The sequence below is a fragment of the Neophocaena asiaeorientalis genome, unplaced genomic scaffold, assembly GCF_003031525.2.
Source record: "Neophocaena asiaeorientalis asiaeorientalis breed wild unplaced genomic scaffold, Neophocaena_asiaeorientalis_V1.1 scaffold59, whole genome shotgun sequence".
NCBI classification, from domain to species: Eukaryota; Metazoa; Chordata; class Mammalia; order Artiodactyla; family Phocoenidae; genus Neophocaena; species Neophocaena asiaeorientalis.
Window position 1 is genome coordinate 1,200,650 of NW_020174268.1, and position 27,035 is coordinate 1,227,684.

Sequence of the window (27,035 nt, forward strand, 5' to 3'; positions counted from 1 at the left end):
TTTGAATGACTGACATGGTTTCTGGAGGTCTAAAACAAGACGATTTGCTTCTTTTTGGAAAGGAAGGATTGGGAACACATCTCCTTGGTCACTGAGGCATCAGAAGAAAAGCTATCTCTCAAACGAGATTTTTAACAGTGAACATCTGAAAATGCCTCTCCCTCAGAAGGCTTAGGAGTCATCAGTTATCGGGAGATTTCTGGAAACCTTTAGCTGGCCTGTTATCCTAGCCTGACTTGAAGCAGACACATGAAGACAGAGAATAAGGGCAAAGGGGAGCAGGCCTTGCAGCTGTTTGCTGGTATTTCCTCCTGGCCTGTTATGCTTAGGAAGCTGCATCTTCTACATCCTCTTTTTTATGCCTAAAATATTCACGGTGGGATATAAATGCGTCAAGTTTGAAAGAGAATAAATGCACCACCAATGTGTTTGATTCAAATGTTGGTTCTTTCGGGCTCTTGGTACACGTTAACATGAAAGCTTCTTTGATTTTTGTCAGGCGATCTCAGACTCCCAGCAAGAGAACCACACGCTCTCCATGCCAAGAGAGAGCCTCTGCCAAAGCAACGGCGCCACGGAGGAGCTGAGTATGGGGCAGCTGGCTGTGGGCCAGTGGGGCAGGTTAAGACTCATCTCCACATCATGCTCCTGCTTGACAAAGAGGCATGCTGCCCTGCGTTCTCTGGGGCTACACCACTGATGCTTCTACACATAACAAAGACAAGGGAGCACAGGCAATGTGTGATACACACGAGAAGAAGTAGTGCGCCTCAGTGACAGCAGTGCCATCTGTTATCAGAGGGCACAAAGGGACTTAAAAACCCCTCTCTGCTTTCCTGTCTTAAGGTTTTCTTTTCATAGGTGTCCCTCATCTTCTCCTTTGCGTCAACCCCCTCTGCTTGTCCCACCTTGTAACTCGTGCTTCTGGGAGTGAAGAGCGGGGTTGGCTCAGAAGAAGGTTTTGTTACTTCTGCCCTCAATGGCCTGGCTCCCTGCTCTCTCCGGAGCTGCTGGTCTCCTCCAGACGGAGGGGCTAACATCTTGTCTGAGGATACCTGGGCTTGGGAACAGGCTCCAGGTGTTGGAAGCTACCACCTCTGTGAAAGACATGAAAGGCAGGAGCCAGTGGGGCCTGGTGGGACCTGGTGAAGCTGCATCTTAGCAAACAGAGAGCTTAGGGAATGAGCCTGCCTTCCCTGGGCTGAGGGCTACGCACGGTAAGGGTCTGCCCTCACAACCTGTTCCTTCTTTTCAGGATTTCCATCAAGTGGCAGTCACGTTAAAGAGCAAAATTCCACGTCTTCAGAGCAGGATGTGTCTTTTCCTGTGTGTGTGTGTGTGCGTCTATATAATACAGTAAGTCCCCTACATACGAACGAGTTCCGTTCCGAGAGCGCGTCTGGAAGTCCAATTTGCTTGTAAGTCCAACAAAGGTAGCCTAGGTACCCAGCTAACACAATCGGCTATATAGTACTGTACTGTACTGTAATGGGTCTATAATACTTTTCACACAAATAATACGTAAAAAACAAACAGACAAAAAATAAAGAAAACATTTTTAATCTTACAGGACAGTACCTTGAAAAGTACAGTAGTACCAGCTACGTCACGGCTGCTTTTACGCTTGCTTTCGGACATCCTGGGCTTGAAATAAAGATACTGCACGACTGCACTCTATACAGTGCTGTACAGTAAAGTACGCAAAAGCACAGCCACTTGTAGAGGAAGCACGCATGTGACAATGTACGCCAGACACGCGAACTGACTTATGTGATTGGACAGGCGAACGCACATTTACATCTTCGGAAGCTCTCAACTCGAAGGTTCGTATGCAGGGAACTTACTGTAGTAAGAGTCTAGGCCCAATCAAATCTCTGGGGGTGAGGCCATCTGTTTAGGCCCTGTCTATGCAGGCACTGAAAAGGTGTTTGCACGTATAGCTACTCTACACAAGTCCAAAGAAAGCTTTCTAAGGCATTGTTCAGAGAGGCAGAGGTGTGTTTTTAAATGTATGTCTGTGTGTGGCGGGAAGCTACAGGGAGACGGAAGGAACGTGTCCACTGCCTGCTCTCATCTACAAGGATGACAGGGGCACCGGGCAAGGGGCTCTCGGGAAAACAGTCTGGTGGCGAACAGCACCCAAATGCATTTGGCTGCCGTGGGCTCTCTTAAGCTTATGTATTCTCGGTGCCTTTGCTTGACAAGGGGCCATCCCATTACTACAGCAGATTTAAAAATGCTTCCTTTCCAGTCATATTTCCTAGGTTTTTAATGATTTTTGTTGTTCTGAATCTTGTTCATGTTCCCCATTTATCTTTTTTTTTTTTTAAGTAATGGAGAATGAAGTGTGATGCTTTACCAAAGCCTGTGTACGCACATTGCTCTTTAAAAACGCATGCCATGACGACAAGGATATAGCAATGAATTCTGCAAAACTTAGCATCTATTTTTATGACTGGAGTTTGGATTTTGAATCAAAATAAAGGATTTGAGTCATTTAGAGACAGGAATTCACCCCTCCTCATCCCAGTAAATCAAGGAGGCAGAGAGAGAAAATGTAAAACAACAAAGCTCAGAGCTACGTCTGTCCGATCAGGAGCAAATCTGGACCAAATCAGCTCTACTTTGTTGAAAGCCTTTGAATAATGTAAAAGAAGAAAGAACAGTGACTGCAGGTCTCTTAGACAGTAGGTCATTGTGAATTTAGCCATCGATATTTTTTCAGTTCAATCTAACTTATCCAAAATCATATAATGTAAGCCTCAGTCTAAGTTACTGAATCTATCTTAATCGTATAAAGGTAACGATTAGCTTTAGAAAGCATTTTCCTCTAAAGCTATAAAAGCTTATAAACTATCTAACATCTTCACTTTTCCCTCACAATTCACTTATACTTTTAGGGGAAAGTGACTGACAATATATTTTGAGTCCAAACCATTAAAAAGTTAAAAATCACTTGGAAAGTGACTGAGTCACAGCTGACTAGGCTCGCACTCTTCCAACCTCATAGTTTTTTAAAAAAATATCACTTTTGAAGTTATATATGTTGTACAGAGGACCTCCTCATATACCACTGAGTGAAAATTTTAAAGCAACCTAAATTTGACTGCCCCCAAAGGGCTACGGGTACTATATGTGATTTTTTTTTTCCCCTTCCATTTGCCATTCATTACATCATGGGCAGCACGTGAAGGCCAGAAATAGGAAAGCATTTCAAGAGCTTTCTCAGCTTCTCGCGTGTAGATACTGGGCTTAGATTTCACTCAGCTGCCGAGCGATCCATCTCACCCTGCTGTAAGACGATAGTTTCAAATCTACTTATCAATGTCAGGCCACACTTTAGTATCAAGGAAAGCCAGGGTGAAACGTTCAGATTTACAAACTTCATATGAAAGGTCTGTTGCTCACCCTGGTTAGATAAGTGCCCTGATGCACAGGGGAGAGATTTTTTTTAAATGTCGCTATGAATCAGTCCTTCTGATTCAGATGTCTGCAGGAGGATTGTGGGCTATGCTAAACTCATTTTCCTTGCGATTAGACTTAAAAGGAAACTAGCTGCTTGCTGTGAAATTTATCTGCATTGCCAATGTTTTAAAACTTTATCGAAATTCGTTTGTCTTCTGGAAGAAACGTTCACACATCGCTGGGGGGCTTGGGTGGTCTAAAGAGGCACGAGAGTGAAAACAGAGATGCTGCACATGAGATTATAAATTCTACCCAGCAAAGCCGCTAAGAGGTGGGGAGGGTCCAGGCTGGTCACTTCCAAGATTAACTGCAGCACTGTTTGCCTGTGTGTCCGTGTCTGAACTAATTCACGAGGCAGAGCTGTTGCATTCACTTACTTGTTCCTGGAGGACTTTGAGTAATGCCTGTGTGTGTGACTGCTCTTCCTTTGCTTGTTCCAATTCTGACTTTTTGTTGTTTAACTCCTCCTGGATGGTCAGCAATTGCTGTGAAAAGGATATTTAGGATAAGTAGGATTGAAGGCCAATGGAATACTGTAAGATATTGAAAACAACCATTCCAAAACACGAGGGAAAGGTTTGTACGTGTCTTAAAGCTTAATCCAGACTTCAGTTGACCTTTCTGAAATGTCTGTTTCACACACACCCCCCCGTAGTGGAACGAGTGTGCAGATAATGCCACAGTATCAGGCTGTTTGTGACACTGATGCATGACGCTTGTTCCAGTGTTTGTGAAGGCACCTTTATATTCCTTTAAACAGATGCGTATCTGTAAAAATATGTAGAATAGTGGTAAGAAACTAAGACATTGACAGCTGAAGAAATTAAATCATAAAGACACTTAAAATAATGAGTCAACTTGTCCGAGGTTACATCATTTTACATATGACCCTAAAGCTAGCTTTACAGTAGCTCTGTAAAGCTGCTTCACCAGGTGGCTGGGAGCACAAAAGAGCCTTTTACCTTCTCTGTTATGATGGTGATGTTTTATTAGATCAGCAGGACTGAAGTCCAAACTGCCATCAATGTATCAGTCGAGAAAACTGCTGATACAAGCTGTCAAAACACTCAGCTATGGCCTGCACCGTTGTTTTGAAGCAGGGCCACTGAACGCATTGCTGTGAAGCCTTGAGCGCTATTTGCCCTATCAACTGTAATGCATGGGAGGCTTACCTGGCCTGCCAGGAGGACGGGGCTGCCCAGAACTAATTCTTTGGAACATGGTTATGTGCTAATATATACACAGGCTGGAGAGCACATTCAAGAGCTTCAAAACAGGCCCCGGAAGCAGCTATGTCGTATTCAGAGCTTCTTGACAACAAAGGGCTAGTCTGCAAAGACGGAAGTCTGTTTCTTCTGCTCCTGCACGCGACAAGTGCTGCACTAACGATACGAGAATGTCAGTGCGTTCCTGCCACGAGGGTAGCTGTCTCCACACACTTCTGGGGCTGGACAAGCTGGCTGCAGAGCTGCCTGGCCAGTTCTGAACTATCAAGGCCGGAATAAACACTGGCACTGGATTCCTGACGCTTAAAGTTGCCAAGTGGAAGGATTAAATTAAATCTTCAAAACTGCTAGTTTTGCGGTACGTTGTCGGGGGAGGAAGTACTCAGAAAAACACCCTGTGCCTTAACCCCTGGGCTTGCGTGTCCTGCTCCCTCGTCCGGTGCTGGCTGTAGGTTTAAGAACCTGCTTTGGTCCCCCAGCACAAACAGTGATTTCCTTGCAGTTTTCAAAACACTCAGCGCCCCTTATTTTACCACCTGCCCGTATCATACTCACATATGATGCAATACACGCAACCCACACGGGCTCCCTTCACGCGTTACGTGATTCCATCGTGCACCAACTGACCAAAGTGCAGAAACCCGGGGGCCATATTGTACTCTGGCACCGTGATAAGTAATGAAAATGACCATTTCCAAACAGTGGGGCATGACCCTGTTTCTCTATTCTCATTCATGACCAGCCCCAGAACAGTTCCGAGGGGATCTGGTGCTCTGACTTCCACGATGCCGAGTGGATTCTTATGTCATTAGACAAGTTCGAATCCACTCCTTAAACCTCCTTTAAAAATGAGCCAAATGAAGGACAGGAAATTGTCTTCAAACATAGGTGGCTTATGTTCACTCAACTGCAGCACTCGAAGTAGCAAAATTTAGAAACGACTGATGTCCAGCAGAGGGGGACTGGCTCCGGTAACGATGGTGCCTCTGTACAACGGAACACCATGCAGCCATTAAAATGAACTTGTGCAAGTGTCTCTGGACATGGAATTAACTCATGATATACTGTTCTCCACATGAAAAGTTCAGGCTATGAGAGGGTTTCACTGAATTTTGCAAACTATTCATAGAAATGAATCTGGATACTGTCTCTGGGTGAGTGGGCTTATGGATCTTTCTGTTAGTTTTGCTTGTAATTTTCTGGTATGTCTGTAAAGGAGCAGACACTGCTTTAGTAAGAACAGCAACAAGAGCAAACAGATGAACTTAATTAAGGTTGGGGAAAGGACAAAGAAAGGAAAACCACTTGGACACAACTCTCAGCTGTTTTTACCAACACTGTGAATAGATCAGAGGGGAAGTGAGAACTCCACTGAGTCTGCCATTTCATCCACACATTTACAACACTGCTTCATGCTATTAAAACGTGCGTGCGCTCGTGTACACACACACACACACCCTTCCCCTGACCTCACTTCCCATGTAAGCTTCCATCCGTTCTCACTGTTCCTTGGAATCACACTTTTTTTTTAATTTAAAAGTGTGATTCCAAGGAATCATCCCCAGTTCCTTTTCTTCTCGTATGTAGGCAACCGCTTTCAACGGTTTCTTTTTTATTTGAATGTGTTTTTCCAAAATACATACTGTTGTTTTGAGAGTATGCATTTGTATGTTAAGTGATAGTGTTCATATTTCTTGCTTACTATGTTTTTAAGATCCATGTTGATACGTATATATATATCTAACTATTGCTTCTGGTGGCCGCATACTATTTTACGGGATACGTCCACCCAGTTATACCTATTCCACTCTCCCAGTGAAGGCCACTCAGATTATCTCCAATTCTCCTCCCCCTGTATAAGGCTGTAGTGGGAGATGCTAATGCTCGTCCCTATGGACCTGTGGGAGACTTGCCCTGGTGCATATCCAGCAGTGGAGCTGTCGGTCACGGGGCATGCCTGAGGAGTTCACTGCCAAAGCTGCATCACAGAATGGCTGTACCAGCCTACCCGCCCACCAGTGCTATAAGAGTTACTGTACCCCACACCCACACTAACACTTTGCATTATCCAACTTTCTAACCTCTGTCAGTCTAATAATATCAAGATTCTTCACCTTGGGACTTGCCTGGTGGTCGAGCGGTAAAGAATCTGTCTTCCAATGCAGGGGATGTAGGTTCGATCCCTGGGTGGGGAACTAAGATCCCACATACCACGGGGCAACTAAGCCCACCTGCCATGGCTACTGAGCTCGTGCTCCTCAATGAGAGAGCCCTGCGTGGCGCAAACTACAGAGCCCGTGAGCCACAACGAGAGAGAGAAAACCCGCATGCCACAACTAGAGAGAAGCCCGTGAGCCGCAACGGAAGATCCAGCATGCCTCAACGAGGACCCCGCGTGCTGCAACTAAGACCCGATGCAGCCAAATAAATAAATTAATTTATATATATTTTAAAAAAAGATTCCTCATCATTGAAAAATCTCATACTTCTCTGACCCCCTGGGGTTTTATGCATCTCACATGTCTGCCAGCTTTTGAGGTTTACTGACACTTCTTAAAGGGAGAGTCAAGGGTAGTGGTTCTTAAATCTGGAGAACTTTTCAAACACACTTATTCCTGGGTCCCACAGAAGACCAATTAACTCAGAATATCTAGGGGACGGACCCAGGCAATAATATTTTTTAAAAAAACCTCCACAGGGCTTCCCTGGTGGCGCAGTGGTTGAGAGTCCGCCTGCCGATGCAGGGGACACGGGTTCGTGCCCCGGTCCGGGAAGATCCCACATGCCGCGGAGCGGCTGGGCCCATGAGCCATGGCCGCTGAGCCTGCGCGTCCGGAGCCTGCGCTCCGCAGCGGGAGAGGCCCGTGTACCGCAAAACAAACAAACAAACAAAAAACCTCCGCAGATAATTTTAATATGCAGCTGGGAAGGAAAACCACTGTCTCTTTAAATGCTTATTTAATCCTGCTACAACGTTGCTTCTGTCCAGAGTACCCTACTCAGACTCTGCTCTTACTAAAGTCACTAACGCTTTTCTAACGGCCAACTAGGATGCCAGGTTCTGTTTGCCTTGGCATGTCCTCTCTCTCCAGGCGATCCTGTTCACACCCATGGCTCCAACTGCACGGGCTCGGCTCCCGCGCTCCTGCTTTTCAAAGCTGACCTCACAGCCTCCGCCCCTCCTACTGCCCACCAGACCCTTTCCCTACAGTGTTCCAAACTGTGCTTACTATGACCCCTCCCCCACAAGGCTAATTCTATTCCCCTGGTAACCAGAGTGAAAACCTTGAGGTCCATGCCCGCCCTTGCATCACGCCCACAACCTCTCTGCCCGTTCCTCTGCCTTCTCTCCAACCATCTTCACTGTCACGTTTAGGATGAGCAGCTCTCTTCTGGATCTGCTTTTTCCTCCTGTCATTCACCCTACACTCCTGAGAAAACTGAATCAAAGTGCTCTTGTGCTTAAGAAATACCATCGATCCCCCGACCTCTACTGGACAAAATCCAAACCACTGGCTGTGTCGTCCTTCCCCAGCCATGCCAGGTCCTCTCATGACTCTGTGAAAAGCTCACTACCCGGAATTCTGCCTGGCAGCTTCCTATTCATTTTTTAAGCCAACTTAAAGAATGTTTTCGGGCTGACGTCAATCCATATGATGACTTTATACAATAGAAAAGAGCCCCATCCTCTAGGCGGACAGGACCCTTCAGTAAGGCACATGGTTGGGCAGTACAGTAGGGGCTTGATTTCAACCCCTTTCACCCATCTGGCCTGATGCCCTTGTCCAGGGCAAAACCTGCAGAGCTATAAGCAGTAGTCTTGGTTTCTTCCTCAATAAAGACCCCCTCTGATCACCCAAGCAAAGTGAGCTGTTCTAACCTCCTCGCTCCAAAAGCACTTTTATACGATATATTACATTTCATAGATATCTCCCCAACGAGCCTACATCCACCAATGGTAGGGTCAATAACTGGGTGACCTCTAACACACAGCAGGTGCTGAATGAACGAATGAGTAAAGAGGTGAATGAATGCTTGCTCTGGTTTCCCCAATTCTATGAGATTAAGCCACGATCTAGCAAAAAAACAAAAGAAAAACAAAAAAACCACACACACACACACAAAAGCCCAAAACGAGAACAACTACCTGAGGATCTATCACTGGGTAATTTATTGTTCTAGACATATGGGTATATGAAATCTTCAGAGGAAAATAGCACTTAAGACATTTTGATTCTTTACTCTGGAAGTTCTAGATACCATCCTTAATCTATAGGGTAGTATTTCTTTTTTCTTTTTTTTTTTTTTTTGCGGTACATGGGCCCCTCACTGTTGTGGCCTCTCCCGCGGTGGAGCACAGGCTCCGGACACGCAGGCTCAGCGGCCATGGCTCATGGGCCCAGCCGCTCCGCGGCATGTGGGATCTTCCCGGACCGGGGCACGAACCCGTGTCCCCTGCATCGGCAGGCGGACTCTCAGCCCGGGAATATTTCTTAAAAGTCTAAGAAAATCCAATCAGTGAATTTATTATTATGTAATTTCTTCCCCATGTTCCACCAAAAAGCAAACAAATAAACCAAAACCACCACTAGAGGAAAAACAAAATAAACGCCCCTGGACTATTTTCCGCATTCTTTCCAATGAATTGTTTCTTTTGTTTACAAAAGGTAAACTCACGGATCTAACATTTATGGATTCAAAGAAACTGTGATTGTTCATATGACTAGATGTCTTATAAAAACAATGAGATAGTCTGCAACTAGATAATTTAAGTCAGCCTTTCTGGTCCTTTTTCACTTGAAATCTGTGAGACTGTATAATATTCTTTCCAGTTTGAATTTTTAAGTTCCAGAGTGCCTCAATTACAGAAGTTCACAGGCAGCTAGAACTTAATCGGAAGAGCCTCTCGGCTGGACCGGCTGACTGCAGCGCAATTTTAATTTAACACTGGGAAGTGTGGCATTAAACAGATGCACTATTACATTTTTGGTGGTTACAATTGAGTGTGTGCCAATTAGGCAATTATCCATACGCCAATCAAGTGCAAACACTCTGGCGGACAGAAACAGGTAAATAAACGCCGAACCTGACACATCTTCATATTTCCAGGCCACTGATTTAATAGGATCATTTGTAATGCTCTTTGGGGATGGAGACTTCCGTGTGTAATGGGTCTTTCTCTCTGACAAATCCGGAGAGCATTACCAGTGTTATCTGGAGCCCCAGAATAAGTGAGGTCACGTTTCCATGTTTACAGATGGGCGATTCATAGGCACCCAGAGGTTAAGTCATGTATCCGAGGCCACGGTATCGGGGAAAGACCTACCACTTGCACAACTCGATTTTCCTACTTCAAACTGTGGTTTCTACCCTGACAACCACACTGATCCGTCAATTTGAAATGGAAATCAGGACATGCCAGACTTAAAACCTTCCTAGCAATGACTTCTACCTACGCATTCACCATTTCCACTTAAGACCGAGGCTGCTGGAGACGTGCCTTTGTGTATCCTTCTGTGAGTGCTGCGGTGGATTTCACTTTCCGTTAAAAACTGTAACCCTTTCCTTGTCTTTTCCCCTTAAATTCTATAATTTTGTCACTGAGGTCAAGTCTCTATATAGCTAACATATCAGATGAGCTTAGATTCCATGAAAGCCCCAGACTACGGAGCAGATTCTCTGTATGAAAGAACACCAGCAACGTCTCATGACAAGCTGACACTCACTGAATAGTGCCACCTCAGAATCTCTTGCAGGACTGGTGAGCTGCTTGGGGATGGAGCTGCTGGGTGGCATGAAACTGAGAGCATCTGACTTTGTGTCTTCCATGGCGGTGGAGGAGTACTCTTTCTAAATCACGGTGGCGGCAGGTCACGTGAACTCGTGCCACTAGGTAGATATAATATATACCGATAGTGACTGACACCTATACACACACACACACACACACACACATATTTTCTCTCTTTCCCTCTTCTCCTCATTTCAAGATTTCCCCAGCGACTGGCTCTATGTTCAGTTCTTTTAAAACAATCCAGTAATATTCAATTATCAATCAATCAAGCAATCATTCAGTTATCCGTTCTTTCAATCATCACTTATCTCCTAAGTACACGGTGCTGGGCTAGACAGTATGCAGGACACGGAGGAAACAAAGTAGACTGTCCTCAAGATGCCGGGTCACGAGGATGCTAGTCTATCCACTAAAATGAATTTAGGGTGGCACAAAATACTCTAATAGTGGCTACAACCAATGTGGTTTCCCTAGGAGATTCTTGGCGATCAGTTCAGGTGTTAGGAGAACATGAGCTCAGGGGATCCATTTTGAATCAGAACTTGTTCTCTACTCATTAGAAATGAGCCACCAAATACTAATGCTTGAGGTCTGGAAATATTTGAGCCCATACAGTGTCATCAATTTTTAATGTGTTTTTGCTCTTTTGATTCAGTTTTAATAAATGTTACTCCATCTCGATAACTTTCCTGTAACTTCGATGCCCTACTTAGTGGGATAAGCCTTTAAAGGCCAGTAGGATATCGCCTAAGGAAATGAGGTCTGCTGGCTTCCAAAGACAGTTTTCCACCAAAGGCCAGGGTGGGTGTGACTATGTCTGGACAGACCAATCAGCAGTTGTTTTAATGTCCAGACCGTGGGGCGACGCCTGCGGGCATCCAGCATCACCATGTCTGCACACCTTGTCTCCAACCCCATTACTCCGTGTATTTCAGCCTGCTATCTGAACCCCCCCCGGTGGCCAGTTCTGCCAGATCCTTTTCATCTTGTCCTGCTACAAGGTGAGGGGATCCGCTCATTCGTCCCTTCCTCCTTGGTGAGATCCTGCTACCCAAACACAGCTCCCTGCTTCTGCTGCTTTTCTCCCCAGGCTCTCCAGACCTTCCACCCCTCAGGCCTGCTTTGCTTCTCACAGACTTCAGAACCACTTAGGAAGGGCAGCCGCGCTAGGTCCCACTGCTGCAGTCTGCCTGTTCCCACCTCACGTCTAACACTGAATCCCGAGCCAATCCCTGATTGTTGGGAAAAGCCTGAGATGTAAAAAATCAAGTGCATATTATCACAACCTAAGAGCAAGGCTTTGCCTAAAGGCCAACCCATCTAACAGTATTCCTGAGAAAGGAGAGAAACCTGGCTCAGGGGAAGGACAGTCATTTACTACCTGGTACTCACTACGTTCACTTTTCTCCTTGGGAAATAAAAGAAAAAAGATGGAATTGAACTAGTTTGAATTTTTTTGTCGCACGAGGTGGTAAGACTACTCCAAATTTATTCTTGTTTAAAATGTCATCTGCTTCTACCGGCGGATGAAACTGCGCTTCCATTTATATCAAGGTCCGAGGGTGACCAAGCCTGTGGCCTGGTTTATCCATCCCAGTGCCTCCCTCTCTGCCAACAGCTCAGTGACCCCTGGGGGAGAAACATCTTTTGGAGAGAACCCCACCATTTAGATGACTGATAGCAGGAACACCAGATCATAGGAATGAAATTGTGCTCAGGGCCTGATATCCTATTACACCAGGCTATGCATATTTAATTCCTTGGGTCTTTCCTCATAAATCAATTCCTTCAGGCCCTTAATCTCGTCAATATCTTTTCTGATATTGAATTTTAAATGCCATTCTCATTGCTAGGTAGAAAGGCAATCTCTTACTCGTGATGGGATCAGGTTTCATTTACAACTGAGAGACGCTTGGAGGAGCCCGGCCCTGTTCCCTGACCCTGCTGTTAAGATCCTAACGTCGTCGGTCAGAGACAAACAGCCCAGGCGCGGGTCTGACAGGGCTGGCCCTCCAAGAGGTCAAGACAAGGAACCCTGGGGTCATGCCTACTGGTACCCTGGGAGCCTGGGACAGCTCTGGGAGACTGGGGAGAAGGCAGAAGTAAGTGTTTTCAAGGGTTTGGATCCTCAAGAGGGTCCCTGAGACATGAGGCACCCTGCCCCCCACCCAGGGCGGTGTGCTCTGACAGGGGTTCCCTTCTCTGAACAGACGAGCAAGGGCCTGACCGAGGACACACACAGTGTGCATACACTGGAGCAAGACCTCACGGGACGTGGGCGAAGGGAGGCCACGGGCCATGGGTTCTCTGGAGGGGAAGCATACAACCCGGAGAGCAAGGGTTTGGAGCTGGAATGTTTCCAGGTTCTCTGAGGCTGGCCCCTAACACTGGTGTTTCCCCTGCTACAGGGTAAGGGAAGAATCCCTGAATTCCGTGAGCTGTGCAAAATTCCCGAAGGGAAGCAGGAGCGATAAATGTAAGACTTCAAGAGTGACCGAGAATTGGGTAACGCAGGTAACCACTGAGGTGCAGATCTGGGGGCCTAAGTCTGCAGGCAGTGGAAGGACTCCAAGGGCGGGGCTCTGGGCGTTGTCGCCCTCGGGGCAGGAAATAAGCAGGTGCGACTGCACAAAACTTAATGGTAATCAAACTAAATGAAGGTCCATCCGCTGATTATCAGCATGCGCCGCCGGCAATTCTAACATAATCAGTGATAAAATCCTTTGTTCATCTAAAGCCTAACCAATTACTGGCCTTACCGATAAGAGTCAATATACATGTGCAAGCTTCAAATGAGCAGTTTCACTTCTTACCCTTTAATAAACATACTCGATGTAGAAACGAATTTGGAAAATGTCAGTATCGCAGTCTGCTCCCACCCTCCCCCTCCCCCACCCCCATATGCTCACACGGGACTCAGCTACACCCAGTTTTTGGATTTTGAGCTTGTCTCAGACACAGTGTCTCCAATCCCTGTAGCACTACATGTATTCTTACATTTCTACAGTAGATTCGAAATAAACAATGCTGGCACAGTTATCGCAAAGACTGAGAGCTAGAACTGAGCTACTTCATTCCACAGGACCTCTTAAAGAATTTTTATGCCTAAAATTTGAAACAGGGAAACATGGTGAGAACCATGAGTTGTATTATTTTTGTTGAGGGCAAATTTTAGTTCTTATGTTACATATTTTTACTGAATTTTAATATTTTTCAAGTTGAAATGAGTTCTTTCAGAACTGTTGACTGTTTGCCTTAAAACTAAAGGACAGATCAAGAAAATGTTACCAAATCAGTGGTACTGTTAGTAGTTGCCTAAATTGTGTCTTTTGCATTTGGGTTTGTTAAGATTCACGTATTTACTGGACAATTATTTACAGACTGTAATATATTAACTATAATCAAAAGATCAAAGTTCAAACTGTTAGGTGGGTTAAAAAAATTATTTAATAGAGAGTTGTGATTTTTTCCTTACATTGTACTATTTTATTTAAAAATGTTTTTACAGGCATAATTATATGTGAAATTCAATATAAGAAAAATCTCACTGTATTTCTTTCTTGGCCACTATTATTACTTGTTTCATTTCATGATTATTACTGAAAATAGTTTTGTGCTGTAGCAGAAGAGGATGTTTAAAAAAGGACCCCCTCGGAGTGTCAAGTTACACTAGGCACACCCCTGGCACGAAGCCCAGTGTCTGGGCAGGAGAGGAGATAATGACCTTGGGAGGGGAGAAATGTGTCATCAGACTTGGTTTTAGAGACCATTTCCTTTACTTGGATATCCTCCTGGGAGGGCCTTGTGTAAAAGACAAGATACCCTTTGGCATTTGTATAATCCAATGGGGTTACTTATCACGATACACTATACCCCAATAAGGCAACATTATTATGAAAAGAAATACAGCCAAGGATTGGAGAAAAGGCAAAAAAAAAATAAGCCCCAGGTCATTGTTTCAAGGTTAACATGGTTAGCTCTATCGCTGACTTGCTGTGTGACCTCAAACAAGCCACTTTACTGCTCTGGTCTCCTCTTTCCCTCACAACTTTCTCATGAGGAATGATTTATCATTTGCAAAGCAACACATCAATTAATGTCTTGCTTACTGAACGCAGGAAAAGAAGATGCAAAAGTGGCTTAGAAGACTCAAAAACCTATTTTCTCTTCTTCAGATGATTTTCTTTTTAATAGCGTGATTTGCAGTGTCGTTTCAACTTCCTGTTTTTCACTTCCCTCACATGTTAAATAAAGATGACAATACTCACGAGTGGGACATTATGAGACTGAAGAACATCCATTAATATGTGAGGCTCCTCAATGGCAAAGGGTACTAAGTTAAATGAAAGGGCTGTTACTATCCTCTTTGCAAAAATGGACAGACTAAGGTCAAGTGAGCGGGCCTTACATGAGTGGGCACTCCTGGGGATTAATATTCATAGCGGAAGGTCTGTTGTTCAGTCCCATCCTGGCCATGCTGGTCGTCCTCCTTCAGCCAATTTTCAAAACACAGGGCCAGCCAACTTGAATTAACACCATTCATGCAATTCCCAAGAGAAGGTGTCAAATGTGTTGCTGAAGTAGGAATATAAATCAGTGATATTCCCTCCGTTGCCTCTGCTGGCAATTCCACTGCAAACGATAATCCAATTTGCTGGGATTTATTTATTCTTGTCACTTTTTTTGGGCAGTTATATAAGGTGGTCATCACCCCAGCCTCTGGGCACATGTACAGCTGTTAATGTAGAAATTTAAAATATTAACATGCTTTCCAGCCAGGTTGGCCCATTTACTTCAAACAAGAACCTAATTGCACAGCTGGGTCTTGCATTGTGCCCCAAAGGCCAAAAGAGATTTGTTCTTTTTCTGCAGGGTTTATAACCCAGTCACGATCAGAGCTTATAGCTAGAAAACCCTTTATGGGTGACTTGTGACCAAAACACCTTTGGAGTTGGCTTATGCAAAGTGATCTGGGGCTAATTCAGTTCAGCCCGTGGAGAGCCAAACCATGCTCTTTCTGGCATCAGTAACATACTACCATCATCAGTGACCACCCTGACTGCAGTTTTAGGAAAGCAGCTTTTGACTTAATGGTTACAGAGTAAGAACGTGGTTTTGAGAGCTTTTAGTTGAATCCTAATTGGTGAGAAAGTTGTAATGATCTAACATGTAAATGAAGAGAGAAAATACAGCTGAAAGTTCTATCGCTACATCAGCCACAGATGTCTGACTAAGGATGGACATGGGTCATCACCTATGTTGCCTAACTCTTGATTAATGGTAGAACTTGAGTGAAGCTAATTCAATGATAACAATCTTCCCAATTTTCCTTTGTTAGTGCAAGTTGACGTTTTTATGGCTAGGAGACTCAGACATCTAGGGGCAGGGTGAGGAGAGGAGAACTGTCCCTGAACTGAGTGCTTTGAATCTTTAGTGGCTCTGCAACAAGGTTTGCAAATAATGGGCACATTCGTCTGTCACAGAGAAGGTGTGAGGCAGAGGATGTCTGCTCGTTCCCTGAAGTCTCCACGTTATTTTAATACACTGGGGCTGGTCTGGGACCCCTCATTAGGAGTCTCAGAGTAACCAGAACCTCGTGGAGGTCTCCAAGTTTCACCTGTTCCCTGTTCCAGAGCCAAGCCCTGGGGAGACAGGTGAAGGCCTCACCAGATAAGGACAGTCTCCCTGAGGGGCTTTAACCACCTGCAGGTGGTCTCCGTGGCAGTAACTTAGCCTCTGGACTATCTCAGGTTTGCCCAGTCCCTGAACTGCAGACTGCATTTAAGGAAGAAAACAAAACCGCAGCAACAGTAGCAGCAGTTGCAAGAGAAAAGCTCAACAGAGACTGACTGCCATTGTGAAATGTGCCACATATTCTGAATATCTGGGGCTGAGATCCATTGGGTAAAGTAAAATATAGCACCACCCATTTTGCATAGATCTCAAGGATGCAGACAGAAAATTACCATTTTAAACCAATCTTCTCTGCTTCTGCACCATTAAACATAGGAAGCACTAAAGAAGCGAGCTTAATCACTCAGACCCTTTACAATAAATTGGGTCAGCATGGCCATGAATGATAACAGCAAAAAAGGGTCCCCAGGTATAAAAATTAAGAGAAATTAAAGCTGTAGCTCTACACTTAATATCTACCCTGTGATGATGTGTTCCTCCAGCCTTAGCAATCCTTCAACTTGAGATCGGCGATTGCATGCAATTTAACATTACATGTGGGAAGTCTACCCGTGTCCTTTTAATGAAAATTTCAATCACAGGTTTTGCTGAAGTCAGCTGAAAGGCCAGCTTCTAACAATGATGGCACAGAAAAGATGATCTTGTGTGATCCACAGCTAGTTACATGTGCATTCTAGAAACAGGGAAATCAACACCAAGATCAGTGTTGATGACTTTCATTTCTTTCCAAAAGAAAGAATAGGGAGACCACATTTTTAGGGACTGCCAATAGACTCTATATAGCAGTGATTTTTACTTCCTGATGATAATTTGAAAATGTAAATCATGATACAAGTAAGTGACATAAAGCAGTTATATTCTAGTCCAAGTGATTATATCAGGATTAAGAAGGATTATGTGAGAATTACTTTGGGAAGTTTAAAGAAAACCACCTGTTTTGCCACTGAGTTCACTGTGGATAATCTTTAACAAGATATGAAAGTTTTCTTTTATTCCAAGTTGTTCCAATCTTCATTTTTTCTGTAGTTTCATATTATGAATGGATATTCAGTGGCTATTAAAAAGACTGTATTATTCGGGTTTAACCTGTTAATGGGATTGTATCATATTAATAGACTTCTGCAACGTTGAACCAACCTTGCATTCCTGGAATAAATCCAGTTTGGTGGTTTATAAAATACCAGATTAAATTAGCTTTTAAAAAGGAATTTTAAATCTATGTTCATAAGTGAGACTGACCTGTCATTTCCACCCCTCTTTTTTTACTGCCTTTGTCCTGTTTTGATATCAAGTGTACTAGGTACACTAGCCTTATGAGTTAGCTGGGAGGCGTTTCCTCCTTTTCTATTCTCTGAACAATTTTGCAAAAGGCTGGCATAATCTTCCTTGAATGTTTGGTAGAACCTTCCAGTAAATCCATTTTGGATCTGTTGCTTTGATGTAAGATTTTAAGCTTCTAACTCCAATTTTTTTATGAGATCATCCAGGCTTTCAATTTTTTCCTGATTTAATTTTGATAAGGTTTTCTTTTCTTCCTTTAGGAATTTGTTTATATCACCTGAGTTTAAAAATTTGTAGTAAAACTATTCCTGATTTTTTCATAGTTCTTCAATCTCTGTTACATCTATAGCTATAACTCACTTTCTTTTAAAACATTGTTTTTTAAGTTATTCTCTTTATGATCAGTGGTGCCAAATTTTTCCATTCTATTAGTGTTTTCAAATAGCAACATTTGGCTTTGTTGATCTTCTCTAATGTATGACTCTGTGTTATTTTAGTAATGTCTATCCTTATCTTTATTTATCTTTCCTTCTTTGTGTTTATTTTTTTTGTAATAAGGGTTGGATGCTCATTCCTGTTTCCAGTTTTCTTTTTTCACTAAACAGACATTTAAAAGTTTAAAATTTTTCCTCTAGGTTCTGTTTTAGCTGCATCCCACAAGTTTTAATATGCTGTATTTTAATAATCAACTACTTCCAACTATTTTAAAATTAAAACTCTGATTTCTTTTTAGACCTGTGGATTTAGATGTGTGTTTTAAAATTTCTAAGTATATAGAATTAATTTTAGTTACCTTTTCTGACATTGATTTCTAACAATTTTATTGTGATCAGAAAATATTATCACCCCTTTGAAATTTGTTGAGACTTGCCTTAAGGTCTAGTATGGGATTAATTTTTGTAAATGTCCCACATCTATTTGAAAAGTACAGTTTTCTGTACAGGTCCTGCCAATCAAGAGTACAGGAGCTGAGTGCTATGTAAATGCTTCATCAACTGCAAACATCGGCAGGAACAGCAAGAAGAAGGGAATGGCAGAGCTGCTTAGGAAAATGTCCTCACCCCCTGACATCTTCTAGGGTCTTTCATTCAAAGTAGGCTTGGCATGTTGCCACTGTCCTTCAAGTATCAACGTGTGATGTAATCTCACTTTCAAAAGATTAGGAAAAACAATCAGGAAGAAATTTTAAGTACTCTATTGCCTGGTTTGGAGTCTTCTTACTACTCTTTCTAAGCCTTGGTTCCTTGATAAACGTGATAAAAATGTCAACTCCCAGGATGCAAGGCTCTTAAAGCATTTGGATAGCAGAAAACATTGAACAGAAACATTTGTGACTGCACGTACACACACTCAGCGTAAGTAAAAACACAACAGCTTATTTCCCAAGGTTGTAGTCATTCTTTCATAGCCCTGGGGCCACACCAGATGACATCAGTGACTAATAAGCTCCTTAGCATCTAATACCAGCAGAGGGCATTCACGACCCCTAAAGACAGAAGGGCTCCATCAATCCTTACACTCCAACAAAGATTTGTCAGAAATCTGGCTCTATTCAATCAATGAGATGAGATTATTATGTATTCAGGCATGAGTAGGAAGAGCAGCAGAGATTATGAATGAGGGAAGTTGGGGCTTCCCTGGTGGCGCAGTGGTTAAGAATCTGCCTGCCAATGCAGGGAACACGGGTTCGAGCCCTGGTCCGGGAAGATCCCACATGCCGCGGAGCAACTAAGCCCGTGAGTCACAACTACTGAGCCTGGGCTCTACAGCCCGTGCTCCGCAACAAGAGAAGCCACGGCAATGAGAAGCCCACGCGCCGCAACAAAGAGTGGCCCCCGCTCACAGCAACTGGAGAAGGCCCGAGCGCAGCAACGAAGACCCAACGTAGCCAATCAATTAATCAATCAATCAGTCAATTCTTAAAAATAAAAAAAGAATGAGGGAAGATGGTTTACAGTTTTCAATAGCTGAGAATAAAACGTGTGGCGACTCAACAATTTGTTCTTTTCTTCATCTGTTTATTCAGAGAGCTGTTGGCTATAAATGACTAAATTAGCCATGAAAGACTGGCCTTAGGTGCCAGAATTAGTCTCTACTCCAATATCAGAAGAAAAAAGAAACTAACAGTTATTTAACATGCTGGGGGGAAATCATAGCCCCTGTGTCTCACCTCAGTTTTCAGGGGGCTAGGAGATCGATATAAATGAATGTAAAAGGAAAAGAGTCTCAGAATGCAAGCATGTGGAGGCCCAGTAAGGAGCCAAGGACCAGGAATCAGGAGCCATGAGCAGCGGAGGTGAGAAGGGAGGTTGCGGGGGTGGGGGGGATACGGCTTAGCTCAGTGACTTAAACTCTATTTGATTAAAATCAGGAAATAAGTGGGCTGGTCTAGGGGGCTCACCAATGCCCCTCCTAGCTTCAGCAGTCTGTATTCTGCAGTTCTCTTGAGGTAAAAATAGTGGTGAAATTGAGCCCATCTCCAGTCCAAATTTTATACGTAAAGCAGAATTCCCATTATCATCACATTCTACCTTGCTTTTTATACTGTGGGTGGACCGTGAGAAATGTCCAGCAAATCGTGGACTTAAAATTGAGCACATCAATCACCAGCTGGGCAGAAAAGCAGACTGAAAAGACCAGACCCATCAACTAAGACCCAAGGACCCATGAGGGAAAGGTCAGACCTTGGAGTGCTCCTTAAGTGACCTGGCAACTCTCAGAAATCTACGTGAGCTCATGTTACCCGATGCCGAGCGGTGAAACTACATCACAAACACCTCTTTTCTCCTTCTCCCTAAATGATAAATAGAAGGAGTACCTGGGGAAATTATATTGTAAAAAGAAACTCAGCACAACAGCTTTTTTATGGACTTTACAGTTAGGTCATTACCAAGATCTTCCTGAAATAAACTGTGAGTAGCACTGAAGAAATACAAACCACTAGGGAAGAAATATAAACCCAGGAGAAAAGAAAACAAGATGCACAGAGAATTAGTGAAGGACAAAATTGCCGAGTGCCACTCTGTATTTAAATGATTGAAAAATGTGTAATGCACTGGTTCAGGAAATGAGTTAGGATAAAATGTAAATCATGGGCGAAAACATATTTCTCTAATACCGTGAATGAGAGTACCGGTGCTTGCCAATGAAAGCCTTCTGACCGGAATACCTGAGCGATACCCGGCTTAAAATAAATTAAAGTGGTGGTGTGGTGGAGGACATAAAAAGTGGAATGTGTATGCATGGGGGACAGCAGAATAAATTACAAATGTAACTACAATAAACTACAAAACAAACGAAAGAAGAAAAAGGTGATAATAAAGGTGTGGAGTGTCATTTTGCTCATCTTTCATTTATAAGCACCATTTGTAATGCCCCTTCCTTGGAAACCTATAACCAGAGTTCAAATATACTTTCTCCTTTTTTATCTTCCCCAATTACTTCCAGAAAATAAAGCTGTTGTGGCCATTTACTTAGTGTGTGTGTGTGTGTGTGTGTGTGTGTGTGTGTGTACTTCCAGAAAATAAAGCTGTTGTGGCCATTTACTTAGTGTGTGTGTGTGTGTGTGTGTGTGTGTGTGTGTGTGTGTGTGTGAGAGAGAGAGAGAGAGACAGAGAGAGAGCGAGCGCGAGAGCGAGATACAGAGATGAAACAGAAAGCACCGAAGCTGGAGAGGTAATTACCAAACTGAGGGAGTCGCATCAAGTTAAGAACTTCATGAGGCAGGGTCTTTTCAGTGATCAACTGAGTGAAGTGGGTGGTCTATAAAGTGAGCACCAGATTGGGCAATACATTTGTTTAAGCTTCCCTTGATGACTATTCAGGGTGCTTTGTTAAACAGAGAGGAGAAAACTTAGTCTTTAACTAACCATCTAACATCCTGGTACTGAATTCCCAATTCCACTCTTTGGTTACAAGTCCAGAAACGTTAACTGACTATGTCTGGCTAGCCCATTGGTTGATCTTTAAAACTGATAACACTACATGTTTATGTGCAAAGAGAGAAGGAGACTGAAAGAATATATGTAAATGTTAACCATAGTTATATCTGGGTAGTGACACTCTGAATGATGTGTTTCCTTTTATGTGCTTCTTTTAGGTTTCCAAGTTTTTTTGCATTGAGCATATACTCTTTTGTATGAAGAAAAATAAAACAAAAACCATAACGACAAACCTGGACCCAGAAAAACTGCAGCTCCCACCTACGCTTCTCGGCCTCTCTGTTTATTCTCTTACTCAGATAAAGAGGATTCTTCTCCCTCTGAGTCATTCTTCTCCTTCCTCTTTGTTTCCATGTTGTATTCTTTCACCACCCCCCCTACACTTCTCCCTGTTTTCTCTTCACAGCCTTCATTTCTGATGAGAAGGAAATGGGCTGCTTTTCCTAATCCTCATGTTTCCTCTCCTAACCAGCTGCACGGAGAAAGCCCCGGAGCACGACTCCCTCGCAACCGCAGCCCAACTGGAGATGATGGATAATTACATCAGTCTGGCTGGGAGCGTGACACCTGCTATACACAGGCGGCCATGTGTGCATCCGGGTTCAGGGTTTCAGCATGGATGAGGCTGCTTCTTTGCATGGTTAGACTATAGAGAAATGGAGTCAAGGCCAGAACACAAGGATTCATTTTAGTGTCCGTGGCTGGAGGGAGATACTACAATGGCCAAACAGTACGTGTCTGCGGCCAAAGCCCATTTTGATTTGCTGCATTCAAGAAAAGATCCATTTCACTATAAAGCTGGTACTCTTGGCCTGGAGGCAATTTCTAAAAGAGGTGGTGGAGGGGAGGGTCATTCAAAGGTCATCCACCAACTATGGCTGACAGTGTGTGGGGGGGGTGGGGAAAGCCAAGTTCCTTTATCCTGGGAATGGCTGCAAATCCCCCAAGGGTCCATATTTCCTACTGCAGACACTGGGGAAAGCGAAAAAAGGTAGAAGCCAAGCGATTTTAATGGTCTGCAGGGCAATGCCATTATTTCTACCCCTGGCTCCCACATGCGTCCATCTGCTAACCTCACTGCTTTCAGAAGAGACGATTACTAATTAGGATGCATTTGATGATCAAGTTAATTACGGGCAGAGCAGGAGCTCTAATGGTGGGCTGAAGCCTCCCAGAAGTAAACTTTATTAGGGCTTCTCTTTCTCGTCCCAGAAGTGAAGAGATTTCTTTTCACAGTTCAAATTTAATAAATAAAAGCCACGTGTGTGTTCCTTTCTTCTTGCTAGCTCTTACTCTGCTAACGTAAAAACCACATTAAGGGCTGTGACAGAGTCAGAAAAGAGGCAACGGGTTTTTGCCAAAAATATTTCTCGCAAGCAAGGAGCGCCGGAAGGGTAGAGCTTCCCCATGTCCTGCTCCCCTGGTCACTGTGGCCCTGAAGCCCCACTTCTCCACCTGGTCCACTGTGGGGAGTTACGGGGTGACAGAGGGAATGCAGGGGCCGTGGTCAGGCAGGCCTGGGTTGGAAATCTGACTCTACCGCGACCATGCTGGACCCTGGGCAAGTCACCCTTCATCTCTGGGTCTCGAGTTCTACCTGAGAAGCCGGGATAAGCTCATACTCCTGAGATGTGAGCACGGAGTGGAGTAAAGAAGTTGTTTTTGAGAGTAAATTGGGGCGAGCAGGTCCTCCAGCTGTAGGGGGCGGAGAGGCAACAGCACCGGCCACCCCAGGGTCAGGAAGCTCAGCTCTGGATTTGTCCAGACTTACTCTGCAAGTCCTGAGCCTTCTCTTAAACCTCTACGTGTCTTCACGTTGGCCCCAGGAATGTGGCGATTGCAGTTTGCCTTTGCAGAACAGCTTTTCCAAATGCGTTCACATAGGTGACCTCATTTTACGGCCACAAACGCTGACCGAGGCTGGCAGGGTCCATTCTCCAGATGCAGAACCTGAGGTTCAGATAGGCTGATTTGTACACGGTTGTGCAGAAAACAGCCAAGCTGGAAACCCTCTCCCTCCTCCTACTGCTTTGGTGTTTTCATTTTCTTGGGCAGAAGCTCGGTGCTGCTCACGTCCACGAAGGCAGAGTATCTCCTTCCTTATCTGAAGGTCTCTCTCTGTCCAGTGAAAACGGCAAGATGCCCATGGTCCTCCCTTGTTTGAAACTGCTGAAAACTCAGGGCGGTTTCCTCTCCGTGAGCTTCACTTTTAGTCCTCTGTATCTTGTCTGGAGTCAAATGGGAATGTGCCTTAGTAACTCCTAAGCCCCTAAGCAGATGTCAGGTGCGATCATTTCAAACGGGTTGGGCTTTGCAATGTGAAGCCCTGAGCCAAGAACCGGAGCACCGGTTACTATTTCTCGTTCCAAATGTCCCCAACCATCCCTTCAAGAGTCTCACACTGCAGTGGGTACAGACATTCTGAGAAGTGCCAGGGAGCGTGATCTGCAAATGTCAGAAAATGCACATGCTGCCACCGAGACAGCTGACGTTTAGCAGCCAGAGGGAAGGGGCACTGAATTATAAATATTATCATCACCATCACGCAGGCTGCTATTACAATGCATCATCCCAAGGTACTGGTTGAAGAACAGGTAGAAAAGGAAATGACAAACTCTGGGGTAGTTAAGGAAGGACAACCACGGTACACCCCAAATTAAGCAGCGCTGTGAACCCTGATATCCTGCCCTGGAACCTACGTAAAGCCACATCTGAGAGACGTACATGTTTCTATGATTGTTCTGATTCTAGCAAAATATCAAAGGCTTTTAACATGAATGTGGGAAATGCCTTGTGAGTTGTTTTCTATTCAGAAAGAAAGAAACTTCATCTGGGTAAGTTGAAATAAAATAAAGTAAACATGGATCATGTCTCTGCAGCCACAGCTCGTAAAAATTCCAGATATGTGTGTGAATATGTCTTTATGCATACATATTATTTTTTGAACTTTTTTTTTATACATTTATTTATTTATTTATTTTTGGCTGAGTTGCGTCTTTGTTGCTGCGCGCGGGCTTTCTCTGGTTGCGGAGAGCGGGGGCTACTCTTCATTGCGGTGCGTGGGCTTCTCATTGCCATGGCTTCTCTTGTTGCGGAGCACGGGCTCTAGGCGCGTGGGCTTCAGCAGCTGTGGCACGTGGGCTCAGTAGCTGTGGCTTGCGGGCTCTAGAGCGCAGGCTCACTATTTGTGGCGCATGGGCTTAGTTGCTCCACTGCATGTGGGATCTTCCCAGACCAGGGCTCAAACCCGTGTCCCCTGCACCGGCAGGTGGATTCTTAACCACTGCGCCACCAGGGAAGCCCCCTGTGTCAAATTTTTAAAGAACCCACTTAGGGCTTCCCTGGTGGCGCAGTGGTTGAGAGTCTGCCTGCCAATGCAGGGGACACGGGTTTGTGCCCCGATCCGGGAAGATCCCACATGCAGCGGAGCGACTGGGCCCGTGAGCCATGGCCGCTGAGCCTGCACGTCCGGAGCCTGTGCCCTGCAACGGGAGAGGCCACAACAGCGAGAGGCCTGCGTACCGCAAAAAAAAAACCAAACCAAAACAAAAAAACCCACTTAAAAATCCAACTTCTCTCTTGTTATTACATACTGCAGCCTCTTCCTGTCACCTTTTCCAGACTACTTACCTTCCTTTTCTCCTCCCTTAAACCCCTCTAATTTGTGGATCTGCTTCTTTACTCTGAAGCGCCTATATTCCAAAATATTCTGCCTTAAGTCTCTATGTTCCTACCTCTTAGACATTCAGAATATGTGCTCACTGTTCTTCCCTTCCCTTGTTTCTGGAAAGCCGGAAAAACATGTAATATTCTTCCCCCACCCCCTCCCCGGGCACCATGCTAACCAAGGATTCATTCAACAACTGGATTAAGCTAAAAGCCCCTGAAACAGGTCCTTGTTCAAAATGTCAGACCTGGTCCATGTGTGTTTGCTTTTGCTTTTTCCTTCCTCCACAGGCAATTAAAATGTCTGTCAGTGATTAAACTTAAGACAGCAGAGCGAATGGGAAGGGAATTCCATGGAGTTCTTAGTATAGGACAGACCCTGGCCTTTGTGGAATTCCCAAATCTCCTCAAAATGAAGTCTGCCAGTCAGTGAGCCACCGGGCAGGAGAAAGACTCAGCTGTGGAGGTGACCTGGACTCAGCCATCAGTAAGCCACACGGAGTCCTAGAAAAGTGACCCCAGCCCTTCATCCCCGATACAAACAGGCTACCACGCATTACCTCACGTGAGAAGGAACCTGGAGCATGAAAGAGACTGACGCAGACACAGAAACCAAACAACCAGTCCTGGAATAAATAGAAATGATTCAGGAACAATAAGAATTAAAAAATTCTAATTAGTATTCTCAAAAAGACTTGAGAAGATACTGCAACCAAAAAATAAGACTGTGTGAAAAGATAGTAGACAAAGAACAGAAATAACATTTGCATATAAAATAACACAATTATCAAATAGAAGCTTCAGTGGAAAGGATAAAAGATAAAGTTTAAACAGATAATATGAGAAAAAGGACAACGGGCACAGAGCATCAGCCTCATAGGTCCCTTATATGACTGCTGGGCATTTCAGAAAGAAAATGAAAACAGAAATGACAAGTGAACAGTTATCAAGAGAATGGAGACCCCTGTTGCATTTATCCGTGTTATCTGTCTGCAGCACCTCGCCCAAGTTCTGTTTTTTTGTTGTTTTTTTGTTTGCGGTACGCAGGCCTCTCACTGTTGTGGCCTCTCCCGTTGCGGAGCACAGGCTCCGGACGCGCAGGCTCAGCGGCCGTGGCTCATGGGCCCAGCCGCTCCGCGGCAGGTGGGATCCTCCCGGACCGGGGCACGAACCCGCGTCCCCTGCGTCGGCAGGCGGACTCTCAACCACTGCGCCACCAGGGAAGCCCGCGCCCCAGTTCTTTGTAGCATCACCTGTGAAGGCCACTGGGAGCAGTGGGCTGCTGGCCTTTCTAGAATTTTCAAAATTTTTAAGGGACATGCTTTTTTTTCAGAAATTAAGAAGAAATTATCTAAAGTTGTCTTGGGTAAGTTCATTTTACCTGTCTTCCCCTAAAGTTTTCTGATGATCAAAACCACCCCCACCGCCAGCAGAGCCAGCACCCCTACCACAGTCACCATCCCCAGCACAGCCATCATCATCGCAATCCTTGATATGACTCCTGCTGCCATAATAATGATCCTGACTTTGACATGTACACGTGAGACTTCATTACATACGACATCAGGAGGGGAATCGAACACAAACTTTTCACTATCTCTAAAAATGTACTTACTAAGCAACTGAATCGTTTAAAGGAGATTTCACAAGAGATGCTTAACTTCCCTTAAGTGGTCAGATAGATGCACTCACTGATGTTCTCATTTCAACACACTTTCATTTATTTCTTAATATATATCCCAAAGGCCAATCCTTGACCAACTTCTGGTAAAACTAGCTGGGGTTACTTTGTATTTTAAGAAAGTAACATTATTGTATTTCTCTGTCCTCTTCTGTAAAATTAGTCTAGACTAGCTTTTGTAATACATATACAGAGAATCCCACATCTACTCCTCTTTGAGCATAAGGGAAAAAAAACAATTACCTAATTTCTAAAATGGTGTTGGTCGTAATAGTCCTCTTTCCCCC

General features: G+C 44.3%; 1 protein-coding gene across 5 annotated transcripts in view; it reads right to left on the reverse strand.

The window, feature by feature from the left end:
- ENOX1 (ecto-NOX disulfide-thiol exchanger 1) overlaps positions 1-27,035 on the reverse strand; it is a 590,187-nt gene that overhangs the window by 63,652 nt on the left and 499,500 nt on the right. For 3 of the 5 annotated variants that reach the window (XM_024755640.1, XM_024755641.1, XM_024755642.1), the window contains one exon: positions 3,843-3,950. The exons of the other annotated variants lie outside the window; for them this stretch is intronic. In XM_024755640.1, the coding sequence (XP_024611408.1) occupies positions 3,843-3,950 (108 nt within the window). The remainder of the gene's footprint in view (positions 1-3,842; positions 3,951-27,035) is intronic. 5 annotated transcript variants of the gene reach the window in all.